The sequence below is a fragment of the Battus philenor genome, unplaced genomic scaffold (assembly GCF_028537555.1).
Source record: "Battus philenor isolate CCGP_79_NKW_IND1 unplaced genomic scaffold, ilBatPhil1.0.hap1 SCAF_2, whole genome shotgun sequence".
Taxonomy (NCBI): domain Eukaryota; kingdom Metazoa; phylum Arthropoda; class Insecta; order Lepidoptera; family Papilionidae; genus Battus; species Battus philenor.
The window spans coordinates 3,052,208-3,074,107 of NW_027181682.1; the positions used below are offsets into that span (position 1 = coordinate 3,052,208).

Below are 21,900 nucleotides of genomic sequence, written 5' to 3' on the forward strand. Positions count from 1 at the left end.
ATTGCTAGCTTCTTATAACATTCTCAAGGCTTGAAAACATTAGTAACTATCTCTCCAGCACCGGTATACGGTACTACAATACATTCCCGTGTAATGTTATTGGATTATCAGTATAAATTTAGAAAGAATTAAACAAAAACTTGTAAAAAAATCTTATAATAAAATGTAGAATTTTTATTTATGTAGAATTTGTATAGCTAGTGTTTTTTTTCAATATTTTTTTTTCACTTTTACTGAACGCAAACAGTTGAAAGAAGATTGCCGCTATTCGATACGGATATTTCTTCTCCCAGCTACGAGGCACGACAGCGTTTTATAATTTTTACAATTTTTCTTATATGATTTTCTCTTATGGGTAAATAAAGCTAAAATTTATACATATTAACAATACAATTCGTAAGTTTTACTCGATATATCATATATATTAGTTGGTACATTATTATATTTCAAGTCGCTGTCCAAGCGCTACAGACCGTTAAATGCCTTGTGGTTTAGGACAATGTGCCGGGCCGACTCATCAAAAGATTCTGTTGTAGATTTTTATTTGAGAAGGTCCGGTAAGTTGAACGGAGGTATATTAAGGTTTTCACATAAGGTCAGAATTTTTAATTGACAATAAAGCTTACTAGTCAATTGCTCCACTATTGTATTAAGGATATTGTTAGAGTAACAACTAGAACATCATGGTCACTCAGAGAACAATGGAGAGGACTATTCTCGAAGTTTCCTTGCAAGATCGAATTAGAAATGAGGAGATCCGCAGAAGAGCTAAAATCACTTAAGTAGCTCGAAGAATTGCCCGTCAATAGTGTCAGTGGGCGGGAGCACATCGCTCATGCAATTGATGGGCGTTAGGGCCGAAAGGCTTTCAAATGGCGATCACAAACTGGTAGTCGCGGCATGGGTATGCTCCCCACTAGATGGGCTGATGACATAGCTAAGGAAGTCGCAAGATGCGGGCAGCGCAAGATGTGTCATAGTGGCGTCCATGGGCTGAAAGAAGAAGAGGAAAAACCACAAAAAAGAACACCAAAGTTCCTTGTGGCCTCATCCCAGATTTTTTTCAAATTTGTAGGATAATATAAAAGAACTCAACCTTATTTAAGTATCTTTAAAATTATCTCTTTTGGCATTCATCTAATCTAATTGTCATTGTGAATGATGCTATATCGATAAGAATATAAATAAATAAATAGATATATTGCACAATCGTGAGAGAAATACAAGGTTTATTTAAACGATATATTGTTTATGAGATATAGTGTAAACATGCAAAAAAATGCTTATACAAATGACTTCAACGCAAACTTGTGTTTTATCTTAGATATGGCAGAAGTTTTTGTTGTGATGTTACATGTAATGTTAGGAAAATATTGTGTCCGAAAGAAGGTTAATGTTATAATCAATTACGGAGGCTTGGTGCAAATTCATGGAAGTCAAATATTTAATTTTTCGAGTCAATACGATGCGATTTGTTTTACATTATTTTCTGTTTATAGTTAATTATTCGCTTACCTAAAATCGAACCCGTAATAGACATAATAGTTTCAGCAGTAAGGCGTCCACTGCTGAACATTGGCGTTCCCATACATTTCCAAAATGACCCGTTGAGAAGAAATAAATGTATTAATATGAAAAACTTATTTCCCTAAAATAACGTCTTGTATTTAAACATGGCGGGGAAAAGTTAGCCCATCAAAAATTAAGGTCAAAAGACCTGCATGCAGTGTCTTTTGACAACCTTAAAAAGATGGCATGTCCAATTTTTTAATGCTGTAAAATACCGTGGTCTTATAAAATTAAGATCAGACCAAAGCGAATAATTTAAAATTTTAAAGTTCCAACACTTCAATACTCGTGATAATAGATACTGCAAAACATTTTATTTTTTTTATAAAGATCGGGAATATAATAGTAAATCCCTTCGAAATTTGTTATGAATGAGATATCTTTCATATATCATATTTTCGTTATTATATGTAAGTACACTTAAATTAGATACTTCAAGAATATGGTCGATGGCGTACGGTAAACAAGAATGTCGCACAGTGCCTTATCAGTGGCGTCTCGGGGCCTGCTGATCAGCGACACGACCGCTGCTTGATAATGAACGTGAAATCTCTGCGGAGATAAGACCTCCCCCCACTACCCACTCCGCCTCCCCCCCTCTCTTATCGGCAGGATCGGGACCGCGCGCCCGCGTGTCCCCATTCACTACCTCACGTCATTTTTATCATAGCTAGTACAGCTAGCAGGTTGCTTTAAACAAAACCAAAGTGATGTCAAAAAATTTACGAATTAAACTCTTCGTTGAAATTTTAATCAATAATTCGTACTATTAATGTCATGTTTACATTGATCTCATTATAATTTTAAAAATATTTGTCGTTTCGAAAGTGCGTGTAAATGTTTACTTGAAAAAAGGTATTTTGAATTTGGAAAATGTACTAGCTGTCAATAATTCATACAATAACTGTAAACACGATAGTTACACATTTTAATCATAATATATATATTTTGTTATAACTGAGAGTTAAATTGGTTATAAAATTATTTCGAAAATTTTCAAAATTCACATTGAAGCTCATAAAAAAGATATTGATGTGTTTAGTACATTGTGAAAAGTGAATTTCAACTGCCAACACATATAAAGCATACAGTTAAATTGATCTCATTCTAGCAAAATTCTGTAAAAAAAAATACAAATTACAGTTACATCAAAAATTAAATACGATTCATATTTGAAATTTAGAGATTAATTCGTTGTTGTTCTAGCCCATAGATACCCACTAGCATAGGATTCCCCTAAGATATCTAGGGGGGATATCTAGGGGGGGCATCTCATGGTACGCAGAAGACGCTGCTGCCTATCCTCTGGAAACTTGTTTGTAAGCAGCAATCCTATATGTAATACACAAAGTGTATATATAAGTTATTTAAGACTGTCGAGAGAATCTAATTCGCGACCTGGGATCAAATTCTCAGTTCTCTACCACTGGGCCACTGATCAATCAATGTTCAGTAAATTTAAATAGAGCTTACATAAATTTTAACTAAAGCTATTTTAAACAGAGGTTTTAGTGTTTAAAAAAGGGAATGTAAATCTAAAAAGCTATATTTGGCTAAACAAATAATGCTTTTTAGGTGGAAATAAAAAATGAATGTGCATGTAAACACATTTTTGTTTTTACTTGTATATTATATAAAGTTAATTTATTATGTGTATCCTGATACTTGACCTCTGTTCTCTGAGAGTACCTATTCTATTTTAGGAGAAATTTTATTGGCCAAGAATACTTTCAAAATTGACTCGACGGATTTGTTGTTTAGGCCGAAAAGATGTTCAGGCCGCGACATTGACACCCCCGTCTAACAGCTTGTAAAAAAATTACAAATAAATATCATAATTAATATTACATTAATCATACAATAAATGTTTACAATGCCCTAATAAATAATAGACTTTAATATCGGAACTGAATAATTTAGGACGACAAAAATTAATTAATATTAAAAAAATTGTGTATTACTAATTTAAATTTAGAACGTTAACGGTTTTTCCGGTGTTATAAAACAACTGCATTTCAAGTTAGCCGCATTATGATTGACAGCGAAAGAGATTCCCTCCCGCGATATAAGGCTGTAGGTGTACGAGTTTGACAGTGACAGTTGCTGTCAAAATAGGCGACACGCCACACGCACGCCGAGAATCTCAAGCAGAGATCGTAATTTGCCGTTGTCAAAGCACAACAGCTGCCCATCTTACGTTTATCTATATATAGTATGAATAAACAGCACCTAAACAAAATATATTCCATACAATATGTATTATTTATAACGCCCGTATAAAAATGTATTTTATAATGAATACAGGCTGTGCCATAAAACCAGGAGACTCTTAAAGCTTCCGATATCAATATCGCCGCAAACAAATTTGAATTATAAAGCTATATTATCAAGGTCTAAGATGGATTAACAGTTTCTCTTATCAAAAAGCATCCACGAAATAAATCAAATAATAATATGGATTCATTGTTTTCACGGTAATTATTTTAATTGTCATATTATAGTTGTTAAAAAAAATCAGTAATTACTTATTATATTAAGAAACCCTTTATGTTGATTTTTGTATCTTTTTATATATTTTTCTATGAGTATGTTTAAACTATTCGAGATGTATGTTTACTTTTGATTCACAGTTACGAATTATCAAATAGATAAATAAGATAAAAAAAATATTCATGTAACGACTCCCTTATCAAATCTCCATCGAAATCATGGCAGCGCAGTGTGTAAATAATGCGATTATATCATTTTTTTTTATTGCATTAATAATTCTCGAGTGCAACGGTGTAAATTTGCACCGGTAACGAAATAATCACGAATTGTATTTACAATTTTTGAGGTTATATTTGTGTGTAAATAGATTGGTAGAGATTTTGAATTAAGAATGTGTTATTGTTTTTAATTTTAGTTGTGTTATTTGGGAAAAATAAATAGGTATTATTGGTAAACAAGATAGTTTGGCTTACACATTGTTTTGACGTCCGCCGCGCCACCTGGCGGCATGTCGGAGACGGCAGCGCAAGCCAGCTCAAGCTGTCTGAGATACCGCAGCCACAATAACATCACAACGCCTTATGTGAAACACAACACTAGTTCCCGGCCAGAGAGTCGAACGGAGCTCGCGTTTTTGCCGGCGACGTCATTCTTTTGCCGCGTAAATTGAGTGACTGGCTGGCAGCGCTGAGGCGCCCCTCTGCGCACACGGGCGCGCCGTGTACGTACACCGACGCACACACAGCCGCGCGATCCCTTATCAGGTTGCTTTAACTAGCAATGGCTGGCCCGAGATGCTATCGCGGCCCGGCTCGCGGTAACGTTGCATTGAAAGATAAAGTTACCGATCCTATCGCTCTGTTTGAATAAACTTGTATAAAATGTCAAATAAAAAAGCTCTGGCCGCCATAAAAGTCGTATACACCGCGGACGGTGGCGCGGTGTTTGGCCACGCGAAATTGTAATAACATCATTTCAAATATCTTCAATTATCATACTCACGTTGTTACTCGAGCCGGCAGTAATCACAAGGATACACATTGAATTAAAGAAATACCGTACGAACTCGTAAAACATATTTACTGACTAATTCTATACTACATGGTGACGGATGGAAGTTTGAATTACGAATCACTCTCACACTGTTTTGCCTAAGAGTATTAAAGTTGATTGGTTATAGGTTAACCCTTTAAAATCTTTAAAAAAAAGAAATGGTAAAGTCACTTAATTTACGGAATGACGTAGAGAAATATCGACAAATTTTTATATATATAGTAAATGGTTGCAAGTGCCAAAGTTTAAGATTGAATGTTATTTATCAGCAAAAATTATTAAAGCTTTTACATCTATTTACAATTACCTTTATATATATTGATCACTATGATATATGTCACTTTTTTCTATTGTATAATTAATTTTAATATCCGAAATTTTTTAAATGCCTTACTATACTATCCTCACATTATTTATTGTTTCTTAAACCATTGATTTTTGGATAGAGGACAACATACTTCAATTGACAACAAATTTCTATAAATACTATATGTTCATTATTTTAATTTTTTTACATTCATAATCAATCAAATTATATATACAATAACATCATTGGCAGTTAACAGATTTAAAGTTTGAACGTATACAAGAGAGGTGTAGATTTTTATAGTGGGCCAAGAGTCAAATACTAACAATACAATAATTTGTTGATGTGACGAAATAATTAAGTCAAACATTGGAAGTGTTTTTAAGGAATGCATTTGACCGATTCAAGCGGTGTTTCAAGTAAGAACTTCTAATCTGTAAAGTAATTTATGGTATGTTATAGTAGGGAAAAATAAAAAAATACTAGAGATCAGTATTTTTCAACTTTTTATGTGCCATGCACCACCTTTGCGTTTCTAAAATTTTTACGCCCCCCTATGTAACATATATATATTTTTTATATTAAAGGCTAGTATCGAGTCCACTTTCGAATTGCCCTCCTTTAGGGCGTGGGTCTCACGTTGGGAAAGCTCTAGATAGACGATATGGTACCAACTGGGAAAACATATTAAAACAAAATCAAATGCATTTAGTCGCATGTCTTTAAGGAAAATGATCCTATGTATTTAAACAAGAAATTGAAAACGTTAATGTTGCCTTATAAACTGGAAGTCACCTGGTCTTAACCCTTAATAGCCTAGAGTTTCAATTTTGATACCAATCTTTTAAAGCGTATGTTCACATTATTATTAGTTTTTTTATTGGTTGGCTGTACGAATTTTACTGTTGTATAATATTCTTTCCAACGAAATTAAAAAAAAAATCTATTTTTCCCTTTTATCTAGACCCTCAAGCAAACACAGTAATACGAGTATTAAAAAAAAATCACTTTCGTAAATCAGGCTATTAAGGGTTAAACTCTACAAAGATCTAAAATATCTAAAACCAAAGCATTACATCATAATAGGCAATATAATGTATTTATCCAAAAATGAGCATATAGCACATTACCCATATTCGGCCCGTTTGGTGTGTCCTTGTTTTTTGTGGGTGTAATTTTAATACATTCAAGATAATTTTAATATAAAGCAATTACTGCACACGTTAACATGTGCTATAAATAGCTGTAAAAATAGCATTTATTTTTATGTAAGCCACCTACTCGAAAATGTTTTTAAATTCATTCTTACCTGACATTTACAAATGAAATATTTCTACGAAATCTCTTGTCTTTTAAATGTAAGGTTCCAGAGATATAATGATGAAATAACAGGCGAAAATTACATATTTAAAGAGAGAGGAAGAGATATAGATTCAAAGGCTTTAAAGGGTGTGAATGTATAGTTCATTTGCTGTCAATTAATGTATTGTTTCAAAAATTATAAGTAACGTAATATAATATATAAAATTTCCATGTCACAATGTTAGTTACCGTACTCTTCCGAAACGGCTTGACCGATTTTTACCAAATTTTATATGCGTATTCAGTAGGTCTGAGAATCGGCTACTATCTATTTTCTATACCCCTAAGTGATAAGGGTTAGGGTTGTTCACCCTTAATTTTTTTTTTAATTTTTGACTAAATTTTTGGTTTTTATTTTTCTATAATGTGGCATTAAAAATACATACAACCCTAAATTTTCACTTCTCTGCGATCAACCCTTTAATTTTTTTTGCAAAATAACGTTTACGGGATCAACTAGTAGTAATATAATAAGAGAAATCATTTTCAAAATTAGAATATAAAAATGAATCATTGTTTAATATCTGTCTTTGTACAATTTGTACTGCTAAAAGTTATAAGCATTTCGCATAGCAATAAAAATGTAACATATTTCACAGTGATCACTATATATAAAGCCTTTGGCTGTCAAATGAGCTATAAATAAAAAAATCACTTACTATATAAAATATAGCTAAAATAACTTTGTATATAAAAATAAATCGATATTTCTATTCGTCACTCCGTAAACTAAGTGACCTTACAAATTTTATTTTCCTTCTTTTATAGATTTTAAAGGTTTTACACCTATAACCAAACAACCTGTATATTTACAAGTAATTAAATCTAGATTTTACTCGTTTGTAAATTAAAATAAAAATTCTTCTCTTCTATGTCTAAGTCAAAAACAAACATATTTACAAATCTTAAAATATTTACGTACAATCTTTGTCATATTAAAATAATACATTAGCATTATCGTGATAAAATCATTATAGCTTGAACCGTAATTATATTATGTTAGATCGTAACGATTTGTTTACATGTAGCATATTAATTATGTCAATAGATAACGAAACTAAGATTGTTACTTTTACCATAAAAACGTGCAATAAAAAAAACAATACAGATTTGGCGCCAAAAACATTAAAATATCTCACACGTCCGATTCCCGGGAATGTATTCGACTTTATGATTTTGATTCGGCTTCAGGTATATATTATGTAAATTTCGCATTATCGATATCTAAATATGTTTTCTTTGTAAATCCGAGTCGAAAGGGATTCGCTGCGTATCGCGCGGCATCGGAATTGCAAGCCGCCATTACGATGCGGTACACAGATAACTTTAATTAATAATATATTACGATCTCCATCTTATCTTTTTAATAAGTTGTATTTGTTGCATATAACAATTTTATTAAACTTAATTAACATGATTTCTCAGTAACGATTAGCCCTTTTTAAATGCTCATTTTTGTGTTATTCATGGAAATTTAAAAAAGGTAACAGCAATTATTTGCACTTAATAGAGGCGGCAGTTTTTCCCTCCAAAAGAAAAAAAAACTTCAAAATGTCATGTTTTTGATACCACAGATAATGTAAAAAAATCGAAATATTTTTTTTTTACAATTTTCTCATATTTTAAGTATGTAATGTATACTTGTTAAAAACAATTTTAAAATCGAGGGTTTAAATGATTGACGTAAAGTGACTTCTTTATATTTTTTTGGCTAAGGCACAAAAAAAACTTTTGTTTGGTATAAGTAGAGTTATATGTTACTGTACATTTAGATATTTATTATAGTAATAAGGTTTTTAAAACATTTGTGAAACAATAAACAAAACATAACATTGATGTTGTTTTAAATAACAGTTCGAGCTGGAATACATGTAACCTTCAAAGAGAGAACGTAAAATAAATAAATAAAAAACCTCTTTTGAAGTAATTTTGTATTTTTTGTGAACAATTTCAAAATGTGTAAGTGAAATAAATTAGCACGATAAGTCATATATTGTTTCAATTTGATATATCGATTCCAGTAATCGACTTGACAGCTAAAATCGATAATCACAAATTTTCGGCGCGAAAATAAATCTGTTTAGATTATAATCGTGTTTACTTATTATTCTTTTACATCCGGACAATTTGTTTAACTTAATGTACTTCATACATTAGTGAATTACTTAAGATTACTCGGTATCTGTGGCGATATGTGGAAATGAACAGTTTTTTCTTCCGCCTCTCATGGAGAAGCTGACAAAAACAAGATGGCGCTTTTGAATATTTTTTTTAAATCTTTATTATTATTGCATATGTACTTAGAAAAGTTGACTATTGTGTCTTGTCTTAAATACATTATATAAAATTTAGGTTTCCTTTATTAATTTAATTATTACAAATATTTTATTTGGCAATTTTTTTTTGTATTGTTTGACGTAAGAATAATGTTATGTGAAAACTGTAAGGTAACCAAATTTGCAACGAATTAGCGGGTTATATCTGCGGTGGGCAGGTCACATAGCAAATACAGGAGATGGCCGCTCAGACCTTCGGGTTCTGGTGACCACGGAACGGCAAGCGCAACGATGATCGTCCATCCACATGGTGGATAAATGACTTTGTTAAGGTCGTCGTGAGCTGCAGGATGCAGGCTGTTTTCGAACGCTCTGAGAGGAAATCTCTGGAGGAGACCTAAGTGATGGATCTCCTACGAGTGAGATAATGATAATATCAGAAAATAATATTAAAAATATCATTGGCCTACATTTTATATACATAATATATATTTAAATACAGATGTATGCTCAATCTGTCACGTGGCTAGTTAATAAAGAGAAAGAATTGTGGTGTTCTCGATTTCTTTCCCTCACTCATCCGACTGCGCAGCCGGTGGACAGATTCAGAACAATAATAAAGACAAGATGGCATCCAGATCCTCGTCTCTGATACGCGGAACGTTATGATCCTCAGATAGCAGGACAGGTGCTCCGCGGACAAGGACGGAGCTGCGATGTCGGCGCAAGATTTCCACAATCGCTCGCATCGCGAACGCGCATGCCCGCTTCATTTGGATCGCGTTCCTTATCGGAGGGCGAACGTTGTTTCAGAAATAGCAAGATAGTGTAGCTATCGCTTCTCTTGAATTATTCAACTATCCTAATATGACGCGACTTGGCAGGCCTGTGTGAAGGGCGTTTATGTAGGTAGGTCTCTACGAATCAGGTTAAACTGATTTACAGTTAGACAATTCAAAACAGTGAACACACAAATAAACGACTGTTTGTTTGAAGTGTTTTAAAATATAAAACCTAATCATTAAAACTGATTTAACCTTAAATAAAAAACAAAAGCTAAAAAAAAATTCAACTGTATGAAATATTGTCATTTGAATTACGCTCATCCGAATATTATGTTAACAAACTTTAACCTTATTTTGTATTATATTTTACCCCATAATTGGTTATAGGTGTGTTAACTTTCTTCCATGGTACACCCTATCCAAAAATAAATAATTTTAGAAATAATACCGTAATGATAAAAAAATACGATTTTTTTAAAAAATACTTTTTTTTCTGCAAACTAAGGTCAGAGAAATTATTTGTATGTCGCATTAAAAAAAATTCAGATTAATCGTTATATACAGGGAGAATAGAAATAGGTTATATATAGCTATATGTAGCCTATTTCATCGATTTTGTCTAACAAATAAGTATTCACTTCTTTAAAATCTTAAACATATAACAAAACACATTGTGTATTTAAGAGTCATGTATTGGTAAATTTTCGTAGACGTGTCAACAAAATGTTGTCATTCAAATATGAATGCGCGTAAATGGCTATTCGAATAAAGATATTTTGAATTTGAATCAGAAAATTTAATGAATCCTCTAATTCAGAGAAATTTTTAGCACCAGTAGTTCAGTAATGAGGCACTTTTGCATATTTATTAAGTATATTCTCGAAAAATTATTCGTAGTGAAAATCAACCTTTAAGGCCGCCACTCTATGCGCTGTTCTAATCAAGTCCGAACTTCGTTCAATACCATAGAGGCTGAAACAAAACACTGGCGAATCGACAAAAACGGCGAAGCATAGGCTGACAAATTTATCAAAAATGAATTTACAATCTTCTGTAGAGAGGAATAAGATATAAGGAATACATATGTATTAGGTTTTTAGAGTGTAAACTTTTTATACATCATATTGGTTGATGTTGACTGCAAGAATGCCTGTATCAAAGAAGGCCATAATGATCAACGACTTCAACTATATCGTCGATCCAATTAATGGGCGCATCGACTAGATATTAGGGGCACCGGAAAGTAATATCGCTTTCTTAAGTTAAATTCACATGTATACATTTTTAACGAGTTTTTATTTCTGAATAATATATATCCACCTTCGTTATCAACAATCTTTTGTCATCTAGTATACGAATCAATACCGTCGTTGACAAATAAATCGGTTTTTCTATAGAATATCTCGACTGAAACGACATTAAATTTTGGTCACCCTAATATAAATAAAATTAAACACGTAATGCAAAAATTTCTGCCAATATATTAGAAGCCTTCGTTTTAATATAACAGATGACTGGCGAACATGTTTATAGTAATTTCGTGATTCGTCAGCGTTCTGTGTACAATCGTGTCGTAAGACAAACAGAGATCGGTTCTCTCGTGATCTCGCAGCGAGGCGATGTGGCAACGATGCTTATCCTGTCCGCTTGTTTCTTACGACCGAAGCGATCCTAATCGCTATGTTGGACCGCGAGTTAAGCTGTTAGGCATTCACAGATTGGTGCAGTTTACAACTCTATTTGTGGAGCGACCTATTTGTATATTAAACTTTGTGTTCCGATGAAAATTAAGCCAAGTATTATCTTAATCCACGAAGTGAACAGATGAAGACGTAATACAGGCTACATCAGACAGATCCCAATGAAATGAAAATCAAATGTCCTATATCTGAAATAATGATTATAATGAATGTTGTTCCATCTGGAAGCTTTTCAGATGGACTATCGTAATTCACGGTAATCTAGTGCAGTTTACTGGCATATATAGTATATACTCCAGTTTCCTTGTGATGTTTTGTCTCAACAGATGTAATAATTAATTTATTATTACTTTCAATGCTTTAAAACTCAACATTAACATAATTTGAAGCGACAACAATAAATACAATAACTGTTCTTTGTACCGTTGTTTTTTTTTTAATAATCACGAGGTTTTAATATGACAAGTTTACAATAATCTATTTTCCATAATTATCCCATTCTACAATACTATACGCCGATATATAATATTTTGTTAAAAAAATAAGGTGTAGTTGTTTACCAAATACAAATTATTTATTTATTCTTTTAAATCAATTTCATCCCTCCAAAGTAATCCTCGATAGGAAGAACTTTTGACAACGCTTTTCCAGTATAGCCTTCAAGAACTTCGATTCGGTTTTTATCTCCTCAATAGTATCAAAATGGCATCAACGCACTGGCAAGAAGTTGCACGGGGCTAAATCAAGCGAATACGGTGGTAGCGGAACGATATGAGTCAAGTTTTTGGCTATAAAAGTCGGTAAGAATCCATGCAGTATGACATCAATCAATGGAAACCTGAAGCATTTGAGACACAAAACATGCTTAGAAATAAGTAAGAAAAGGACCAATATTTAGCCACTTCCGCACAAGCAGTGGTAGTCGTGCAACAAAGTGCACCGCCCGCCAGCCCGCTGATAAATGCGTATGCCGCAAACAATGCGAACTACACAACTGCCACCGCAAAATCACTCAACACGTGTTTCACCCCTCCACGAGGCATCTTCGGGAGTTATGTTACACCGATTAGTACCAAACACAGAGTGCTTGCACTAAATTGGAGGCGAGGACTTTAACTATTAATTGCCGATTTTAAAGCACTAAATCTTAGACTTTTCTGGACATGGCCCTTGTCGGTTTTAAATAAAAATTTCACCTTACTTTTTGATCACAGTAGCAGGATTAATGATAACATTGATATTTTAGTTATAAGGCGTCCAATTCTGGACTTGTCGATGCCCGCGGTGAAAGACCCTGATCCCAATTAGGGGTACAAGAGGCCCCCAATAGCGAGGGCCATAAAAAAAGAGATGCCCACGGTTTCCACTCTAGAACTTTACAATCAAAGCGGCCTTTGTTTTGGGCGCAATGTATTTATTCGTATTTATAGTACCTTTTTACACATGTACATATGTGTCTATATATATGTATATATAACTATTCTTGTATGTATGTGTGTATTTGTATGTACGTACACACTTAACTGCCCTCTCCTCTATGTCTGTCATCTCCACCCAAAGGTTTTCTAGTAGAGATCGCCTCGAGCGATAAGACCGTCTCTTGTACCATATGAATTGTTTCTTTTATTCCCCTATTTATTGTCTATGGTGTACAAAAAGCGTTGTAAATAATAAATAAATAGAAAATATATGTTGTGACTACCGCTCATTGTAACTTACCAATACGCTGAACTATGTTGGTTATATACAACGAAGATATTATTTATTCTTTCTAGTAGGCTTTGTATTGAACTTTAAGAACATTAGTACAACATATATTTAAACATCTATTTTTAGATTGACTACTGCTAGATATATAAGTAATTATATTACGATATAAATACATTATGCAGTTAAATGAAATCTATATAATTATTACAGATAACCCTGAAAAATAACCTTGAAAAATAAATTAAAGTAATGAATTTATTTTTCTTAAAACTTTGAAATCAAGTGCGAATTAAAACTTTGCTTAGTTATAATGAAAACAAGAAACAAATGATGTTCTAAATAAACAAAGTAACGCATACAAGTAAAGAATCACACATTGTTTCTAACGAAGTCGTCGCTGCTAGCTCTCGACGAGTCACCCACATATGTCAAATTTAAAGGCTGTATGTAATAAACGCCTACGAATTAGTCGTAGTTAGTCGTATAACGAACATCGCTATGCAGGCTTCTTAAATAATTTGAATTGATATCATAAGAGTCTGGGTGGGTACGATGTTATGGATTCTATATATTCATATATTTTTACGAGATTATTTTTGACTTTCGAAACTTGTATTTAAAATGCTTTATAATGTTTTTAATGTGTATATTGTAATTTAAATTGAAATGTAGAACAAAAATAACGGCTTAAAGTTATCAGGTTTGGACTGGTTTTGACTCAACATTTTGATCTAAAGATATTTTAGTATGTCTACACTTGAAAGCCATGAGAAAATTTGCGTGGAATTAATCGGGATTTCTCACTATCTCTTATATTTGATGTTTTTTATTGATATACTAACCTAATAAGACTGTTACTTATACGGCAAAGTATACTGTATTTTCTATTGATGTCTTGTACTAGTGTACGTAAATAAAAATATCAATATTTTTACTAGCTATAGAACAAAAATATATGTTCTGATATACTATTAGGAACACCAAACACAAATGATCGATTTTTACCACTATGCCATTGAAATTTTGTATACTAGATGGCAAAAGGTTGTTGAAAACTAATGTAAATATATTGTTGATTAGAAATAAAAATTTGTTCAAAATGGAGTCGTGTGAATTTAACTCAAGAAAGCAATATTACTTTTCAGACCCCCTAATACATAGTTTGTTTCCTTTAAGATGAATAGATTCTTCCAGATGCAGTACTGCAAAAAAGTTTTCATAAATATCTTATACATATGGCTTCCTGTAGTAACATATAGCTTAAAAAAATTAGAAGGCTTCGTTAGTAGGATGTAATAATAAGTTAATTTTACTCTTAAAAATATTCCATCGAGTTTAAATAGTGAAAAGGAACATTAAATATGATCGACTTAAACAAATAGAGAAATTCCCGCTTAAGCTATACGTTATATCTGGAAGATAGTTTCTATCCATTAAGTATAACAGAATTTAAGGTGCGCAACCCAAATAAACCGTGGCATGGGGGCGCCTATGAGTTTCGGCATCGATTCGTGAAAGAAAGCCCGTGAGTAGATAACGGGCTGCGCCGGCGCCACCTCGCATCTACCCCTGATAACGCGATGTATAAATCACGAGTAGTACTTAACAGTTGATAATACATGCAGAGCTGATAAGACGGAATTAATCAGCGGGCCCTCGGCTGGACCTAATGGATACTTAATGCAGCACCGGCGGACATCTGTTTGGTGGGAGAAAAAAAAAAACGAAAGAGCTAATCCGATTTTATCTGACGGGTTTCATGTACATTGAAGCTGTACCAGCGCCAGTAGGGTCGGGCGATTGCAGCGACATCTCTTTTATGCAGCTTGTTACTAATTGATCATAAGTATTTAATGGAATCAGACGTTACTTCGCGGAAGTCCATCCTAAGTAAGAAAAGGACCAATTCCTAGCCACTTCCGCACATGCAGTGGTAGTCGTGCAATGAAATGCACCGTCCGCCAGCCCGCTGATAAATGCGCACGCGGCAAACAATGCGAATCACACAACCGCCACCACCAAATCACCCAACACGTGTTTCACCCCTCCACGGGGCATCTTCAGGAGCTATGTTACGCCGATTAGTGCCAAACACAGAGTAATTAATCATACTGAACCAGCAATGGAAGTGTTTACGTGGTGTTGTTCTGATCTTATACCATAATACCAGGTTGTCTCCTTTGATCATATTTCTAAAATAGGAACCGATCAAACACTTTTTACTTATATTTCAGGATTCAATGTACACAGGGTGAAATATTATAAGTGTAAAACTTTCAAAGAGTTGAATGTACTCGTATAGTCAATTTGTTTTCAATTTGATGGTACACCCTATTCAAAAACAAATGTCTTTAGAAATAAAAGACAATGTAATGGTGATATTAAAATTAATTTTTGTTTACATGTCCCTGCAGAATATATACTGCCAGAAGTTAGTAACGTATTGCATCGCAACAGAAAAAATATAAAGTGATTCTAAATAGATGTAAACGGCTTAAACCATTTTGTTGACAAATAAGCTATGCATTTACCTGTCAAATCCTTTATATTTATAACTGTTCCCCCTATATAAAGTGAAAATTTAACCAGTGCCGGCGGTAAATGAGTTCAAGGCGATACAGCAATAAAAAGAAGTAGAAAAGTGATGTAGTGAAAAATGTAAAAAGTGGAAATGTTCTTTATCCAGTCCGGCAAGTGTTTGTTTGTAGGAAGTACACGTTCGATTTTCAAAATGTAGATCTGTTATATCTTTCTAAGTTTCTTCGCCATTAGTAAACACTATCAAAGGTGACACGCCTTACCTGAAACAATAAAACATAAAATTTATTTCTTGAAAAGGTTAAATAGATATATATATAGATGTATATATATATAGAATATTTATGCTTTAATATGATAAAACAATATACACCAATACCTCACTTTGCGTCGTGGTTAAGTTCCAAAAAAACACGACGCAAATTGACTCGCCGCAAAGTGAATTAAGATTTTCTATAGCAAACCATGTAAATATTGAAGACAGGTTCTAGGGTCACGAAAATACTACTTTTTAAAAAGAAAATTTAAAAAAACTAATAAATAAATTGGAATAATATTTTTTGTAAAAAGCAACAACACGTAAAAATTTAAATAAATTTATTATTCTTTTTTTTTTATAAAAAAGCACAACACACTACGTAATTAAAACTGAACTATAAAATAAGTAAGTTATAAAGCTGTATTCAAATTGCGTTGATTTTTAGTCAGAAAGGGAATCCCCGAGTTTTGATGGCATGGCGCAATTAGAAACAAAAGTGTTGCCATCTTTTAGAAAAAAAAAGAAAATTTAAAAAAAAAGTTAAAGACCCGAACCCAAAACAACGCAACCTCGAAAATCTAACGACGCACAGTGAAAATTAGTACTAATGAAGCAGCGACGCAACTTCGAAAAAAACGCAAAACGAAACGACGCAAAGCGAGGTATTGGTGTATGTTAAATATTACATCGATAATACTTGGAAATTTGTTATCGGCAAACTTGCTTTCTACTTTTTAGTCGATAGAGTCCCACTGCAAGGCATAGATTTCCCTCAAAGATCGCTACGAAGACCACCTTGCTGCCCGCATCCAACGTCTTACCGCGACCTAAGTCTTCTGTCCACCGATGAGACATGCCTACTGCCATTTCAGACAAGAAACTCTTTGAGCTACAATTTCTGACCTTAATCCTTCTTCAGGTGCCCATCGTCAGCGACCACGTCTCGTATCCATATGGTGACAAACATTGATCAAAGATCTATCTCGCGGCGTACTTAACAGAGTCTCTGTGTTTGGCACTAATCGGTGTAACATAACTCCTGAAGATGCCCCGTGGAGGGGTGAAACACGTGTTGAGTGATATGACGGTGGCGGTTGTGTGATTCGCATTGTTTGCCGCATACGCATTTATCAGCGGGCTGGCGGGCGGTGCACTTTGTTGCACGACTACCACTGCATGTGCGGAAGTGGCTAAATATTGATCCTTTTCTTAACTTTAAAAATTCATTATTTATTATTAATGAATAAACTTGCCTACAATTGTAGATTCAGTTTTAAAATAATAAATAAAATAATCCATGATTTATTTCGGAAGCAGATTACTATCATCTATCGCTTAAGGAAAATGCACCGTGAAGTGGTGACAAAGTCCAAAAAGGAGATCTCGGCTTGAGTATAAGTATAAGTTATATATTTGGAATGAATACGTCATTAATAATAAATAGCATAAGCTGAAAAAAACTGTCTGGCAATTCGATGTGAACCGAGCGACGAGATACAATCGGTTTCATTGATCGAACGATAATGAGTCGATAGATACGTTATCTGCACCCCCCCGTACCTCACCGATGTACGCCGATCACACCTCCGTGATACTTGCGTCACGTCAAATTCAAATTCAAAATATCTTTATTGAAGTAGACATTTACACGCAGTTTTGAATCGTCAATTATTCTAAATATATATAGTCTATCATCTGCTTGGAATGCTGATCTGCTGAGAAGAGCTGTTGAAGAAACTCAACAGTTGTTCTTCATAAATTAACATTGAAAATTTGGAACTTTTTACACTGTATGTTTACTTGTATAGGGTGTCCTTAAATTAATGAAAGATTTCAGTTTGCCACCATATAACCTAGGAGCCTTCTAGCATCGCTATAAAATAGGTTCTGCACCCTGCCACTAGGTATCTGCAAATGCCATTTGGACAGCAGTCAAAGTCCGGTGTAAAAAAAACTAATATTAATAATTTTTGTACTTAATGTGCGGAAGAAATACATGTTTATGTATTGTAAATTTTTTCGTTATTTTTGGACACCCTATTGAAAGGTGTTACATGCGCAATGTTTTCGAAATGATCGCTGTATGCTGTGTCAAATAATATTGATCCGACAAAATCTCATTTTCAATGATGAATTTCTTAAGAATTACATTTAGTATGGTATCGCCATTTTGTAAATTTTATTGAGTAAGCAGATGTTTGAAGTCAATGTATTCCACTGACTTCTTAAAATAAAGACTGACTTTCTAAAATAAGAGCAATATATTCAATGCATAGTTTTTATATGAAATATTAAAGTTTTTTTTATTAAAAATAAACACATTTTTAATTTATTTTCATAGATGAATGTCGTCTCTTGTCTATTGAATTATTATTACATTTATTATTTACTTTCATATAAATGTCTAATTATATTAATTGAGATTTACGAAATACTTTGTGATATCGATTCGGTTTAATTTCTTCCAATTAACTTAGTTTTTTATTTAATTTGTCACATGATTAACATTACATTAATTTTTCCGAATGGTTAAAATCATTTTTCTTTAGTTTTCAATGCCTTTCTCGAAAATGTCCAATATCTGCGGTTATAGAAATTACAACGAAACTGTTTGGAAAAATCTACAAATAATTACGTTACATATTATTTATTTGTCATTTCATTCTTTCCTTATATTATACATGACCCGTTTTAACGAATTTGTTTTATAATATTTGTTGTAATTTATATTATCTGTACAATTAATATATCAGTAATCTTGAATTATATATATATATATATATATATATATATATATACATATATATATATATGTGTATATACATATATATATACATATGAATTTTTATAGGGGCCTTTTTACGTAACTATAAATTTAAAAAAAATTTCATACATTTCATTTCATTTTCATTTTACCTAAATATTAAATACAGGTTTTCTATATTAAGTATCATATTATAACAAAAAATGGATATGACATTTAAACCGCCAGCAAAAAAAAAAACACAAAAGACGTTGTCAAATAAAGAAAATAAACAGTTATGGAGAGGAAATTGAAGCGTAATCAAGTTACGATCATTGACATTTTATAAAACAAAATAATTGATATAGTAATATAGTTCATTATATAATAATAAAATTAAAAAACAATTCGATCTTTTTGTAGAACAAATATCAGATTCCAAATTAATTTTAAACGTCGAATAAATTGCGCAAATGACGCATTTGTAGCTCATTGAAATCGAATAATATACCCATTATCACACGGATCCAATGTTACAGAATAATCGATTCGAATATTAACGTAATCGATTCTGAGCGATATCGAGAGGTCCGAACGGAGAACTCGGGCGAGCCGAGATCTCGGGCGATAGACACCGATCGAATTACATCTCCCGTGGTTGGTATCGCTGCGTGGACGTTGTTTGGACCTTAAGGTGGTCGGGCTGATATCTTACGTGAGAATCGAGCTCGAGCCGGCGATGTTAGGCTGTACACACTTTTTGTTTTTTTTTTACGAGACTGATTCATGACATACCACAATCGACACTTCTTATCGATGCTAATGTTCCATTTTTTAATTATATACTTTAATTATTAACAAAATTTTATTACAAAGTGGCTGCTCTGTTACTCTAAGCATTATACTGTGGTAAAGAAACTACTGCAGTAAACTACTGTGATAAAAAAACATATGCGTAAGTCCACAGGTCTCATAGGTCTATGTAGATATCCAAAAACACATATTAGAAGCGTCTTGCTTCTATCGTACTTAATCGTTGCCTTTCCAATTTGTGGACGTCCTGTGCTCTTGCAGGATTGAGCACTGCTGGGCATAGGTCTCCGCCTAGATTTCTGCAAGGACTGAGTCTTCCGACAACCTTACCAGGATAGTCTGTCCACCTCATAAGCAGTCTCCACACTTGGAAGCCAATTGCCAATCTGCAATGATATCTTATCGCAAGCGACAATCCGTTCCAATGAAAGCTAGTTGAGTTACATGTCAGAAACAATGTCACATCAAGTTTGAAGCGATCGCCAGTTCGTCACGTGAGGAAGTTAGATTGGTGACGTCACACGTAGAGAGCATTATCCGCACGCATAGCGGAGCTCCGTTGCCCGTCATAACTGTGTCTGAGACGGCCCATATTGCTTTGTGAAGCTAATTGGATTGAGATGGTTATCGCATCCACCCGATAAAATGGTATAGATAACATTCTGTAGTGACTTATTAAGGTCGTTCCCAGAATAATATTAGATGGAGCGATACTCGGGCCGCGTGTGTCGGGTGGCGTTGGCAGAAACGTTGTTCAGACATTTTGTTTTCCGTATTATAATCCTTTATATCTTATAAGACCTCACATTAGTAAATACAGGTGAGCATATATAACGGAAAATTTATCACAATACAACAGTTGTGTGTATTTTTTTAAAAAATACCTCTGTCTCTACTTAATTATATGTAGATGTACTTTGGCATCTCACTCGCACAAGCAGGTATAGTTATCGTTCTCTCGCATATTCAAATCCTAAGATTTTTTCGTAACAAAAGTGGTTTCCATATAAGCCAACGCTTTGTCTATAGTAGTGTTTTTCCCAACGTGGAGTCCACGCTTCGTAGGGATAATTTGATTGTTAATGGAGGCAATTGGAAAATAGACTAGACAATTTAACTCTTTCGCTTTAAGAGTTTTAGAAAGGCTTAGGTGAGGCGTGATATATAAAACGTGGTATATGGTTAAATATGTTTATTAATATACACATCTGTTGTGCTAAAGTCCCTCTTAGACGGATACAACATTTTATGGATTGTTGTGGTATGATAAAAAAATATTTATTTCGAGTACTGAGAAAGTCCTATTTGGGTAATAGATAATTTTTTAATTTCTATTTATTTTGAACCATTAACAGACAATACAATATAATCCATAAAAGTTAGTATACAGTACCCGGCGATAAATATTGAACATCGACCTTTGGAAAGAGACAATCGGCTAAATTCGGCTTCGTAGAGCGTTATCTCTGTCGCACGAAATACAACGACTGATCAAACATCACGTAGGTAGCGTGGGAGATAGAACTTTACGAAACCGAAATTAGCCAATTGTCTCTTTCCTAAGGTCGATGTGCAATATTTATCGCCGGGTATTTTAAGTTAAAGATATACAAGATGGCCGAGTGATATCTTAAATTAAGTTTACATTAAAATAATATAATAGTAACTTAATATAATAATGCTCTTTTAATTAAACTATTCTTTCAAGATATTTAGAGAATTTTGTAGAACCAAATATATTATATACATTATAAAGACCTAGTTAAGAGTGAAAGTAGCGGGTAAAGGTTGAAACAGATTTTTATCACCAATGATTATTTGGCGTAAATGTGAATGTGCATGTACTGAAGTAGGCATTTTAGGAGATTTTTAAATCGTCAATCATTGTGACACTATATAGTAACAAACTAATACTAGCTCGGAATGATATACTAACAGCCTATACAAGTTAAATTTAACAGCAATCTTATAAACACTTACGAGGAACCTATTTCTACCACAGCGAGTCAAATGTTCAAATTCTCGACTTTACATTTCCTGATTAAATGAAATATAGTTGTTACAATCGAGATAAAAATTAAATTTATTGTAGTTAAACAAAATAGTATATTGAACATTTCTATAACAAACGCAAATAAAAATTCTTGATGCTGAGTTAAAAATGGGTCAATTCGTTATGGTATGTTTATTGTTAACAATGTTTGATATATACATTAAAATATAAATTTGCCTGCTGTCGGTACTTCATATCTATCAGCGATCGGTACGACGGATCGCGTTGTGTAGTTTTTGCGA

General features: G+C 33.2%; 1 protein-coding gene across 3 annotated transcripts in view; it reads right to left on the reverse strand.

The window, feature by feature from the left end:
- The window catches only part of ush (Zinc finger protein ush), a 278,099-nt gene that overhangs the window by 134,704 nt on the left and 121,495 nt on the right, over positions 1-21,900 (reverse strand). The window contains exon 1 of one of the 3 annotated variants that reach the window (XM_068765204.1): positions 4,533-4,715. The exons of the other annotated variants lie outside the window; for them this stretch is intronic. Within the exon in view, the coding sequence (XP_068621305.1) occupies positions 4,533-4,629 (97 nt within the window). The 5' untranslated portion in view covers positions 4,630-4,715. Of the gene's footprint in view, positions 1-4,532; positions 4,716-21,900 lie in introns of those variants that run through there. 3 annotated transcript variants of the gene reach the window in all.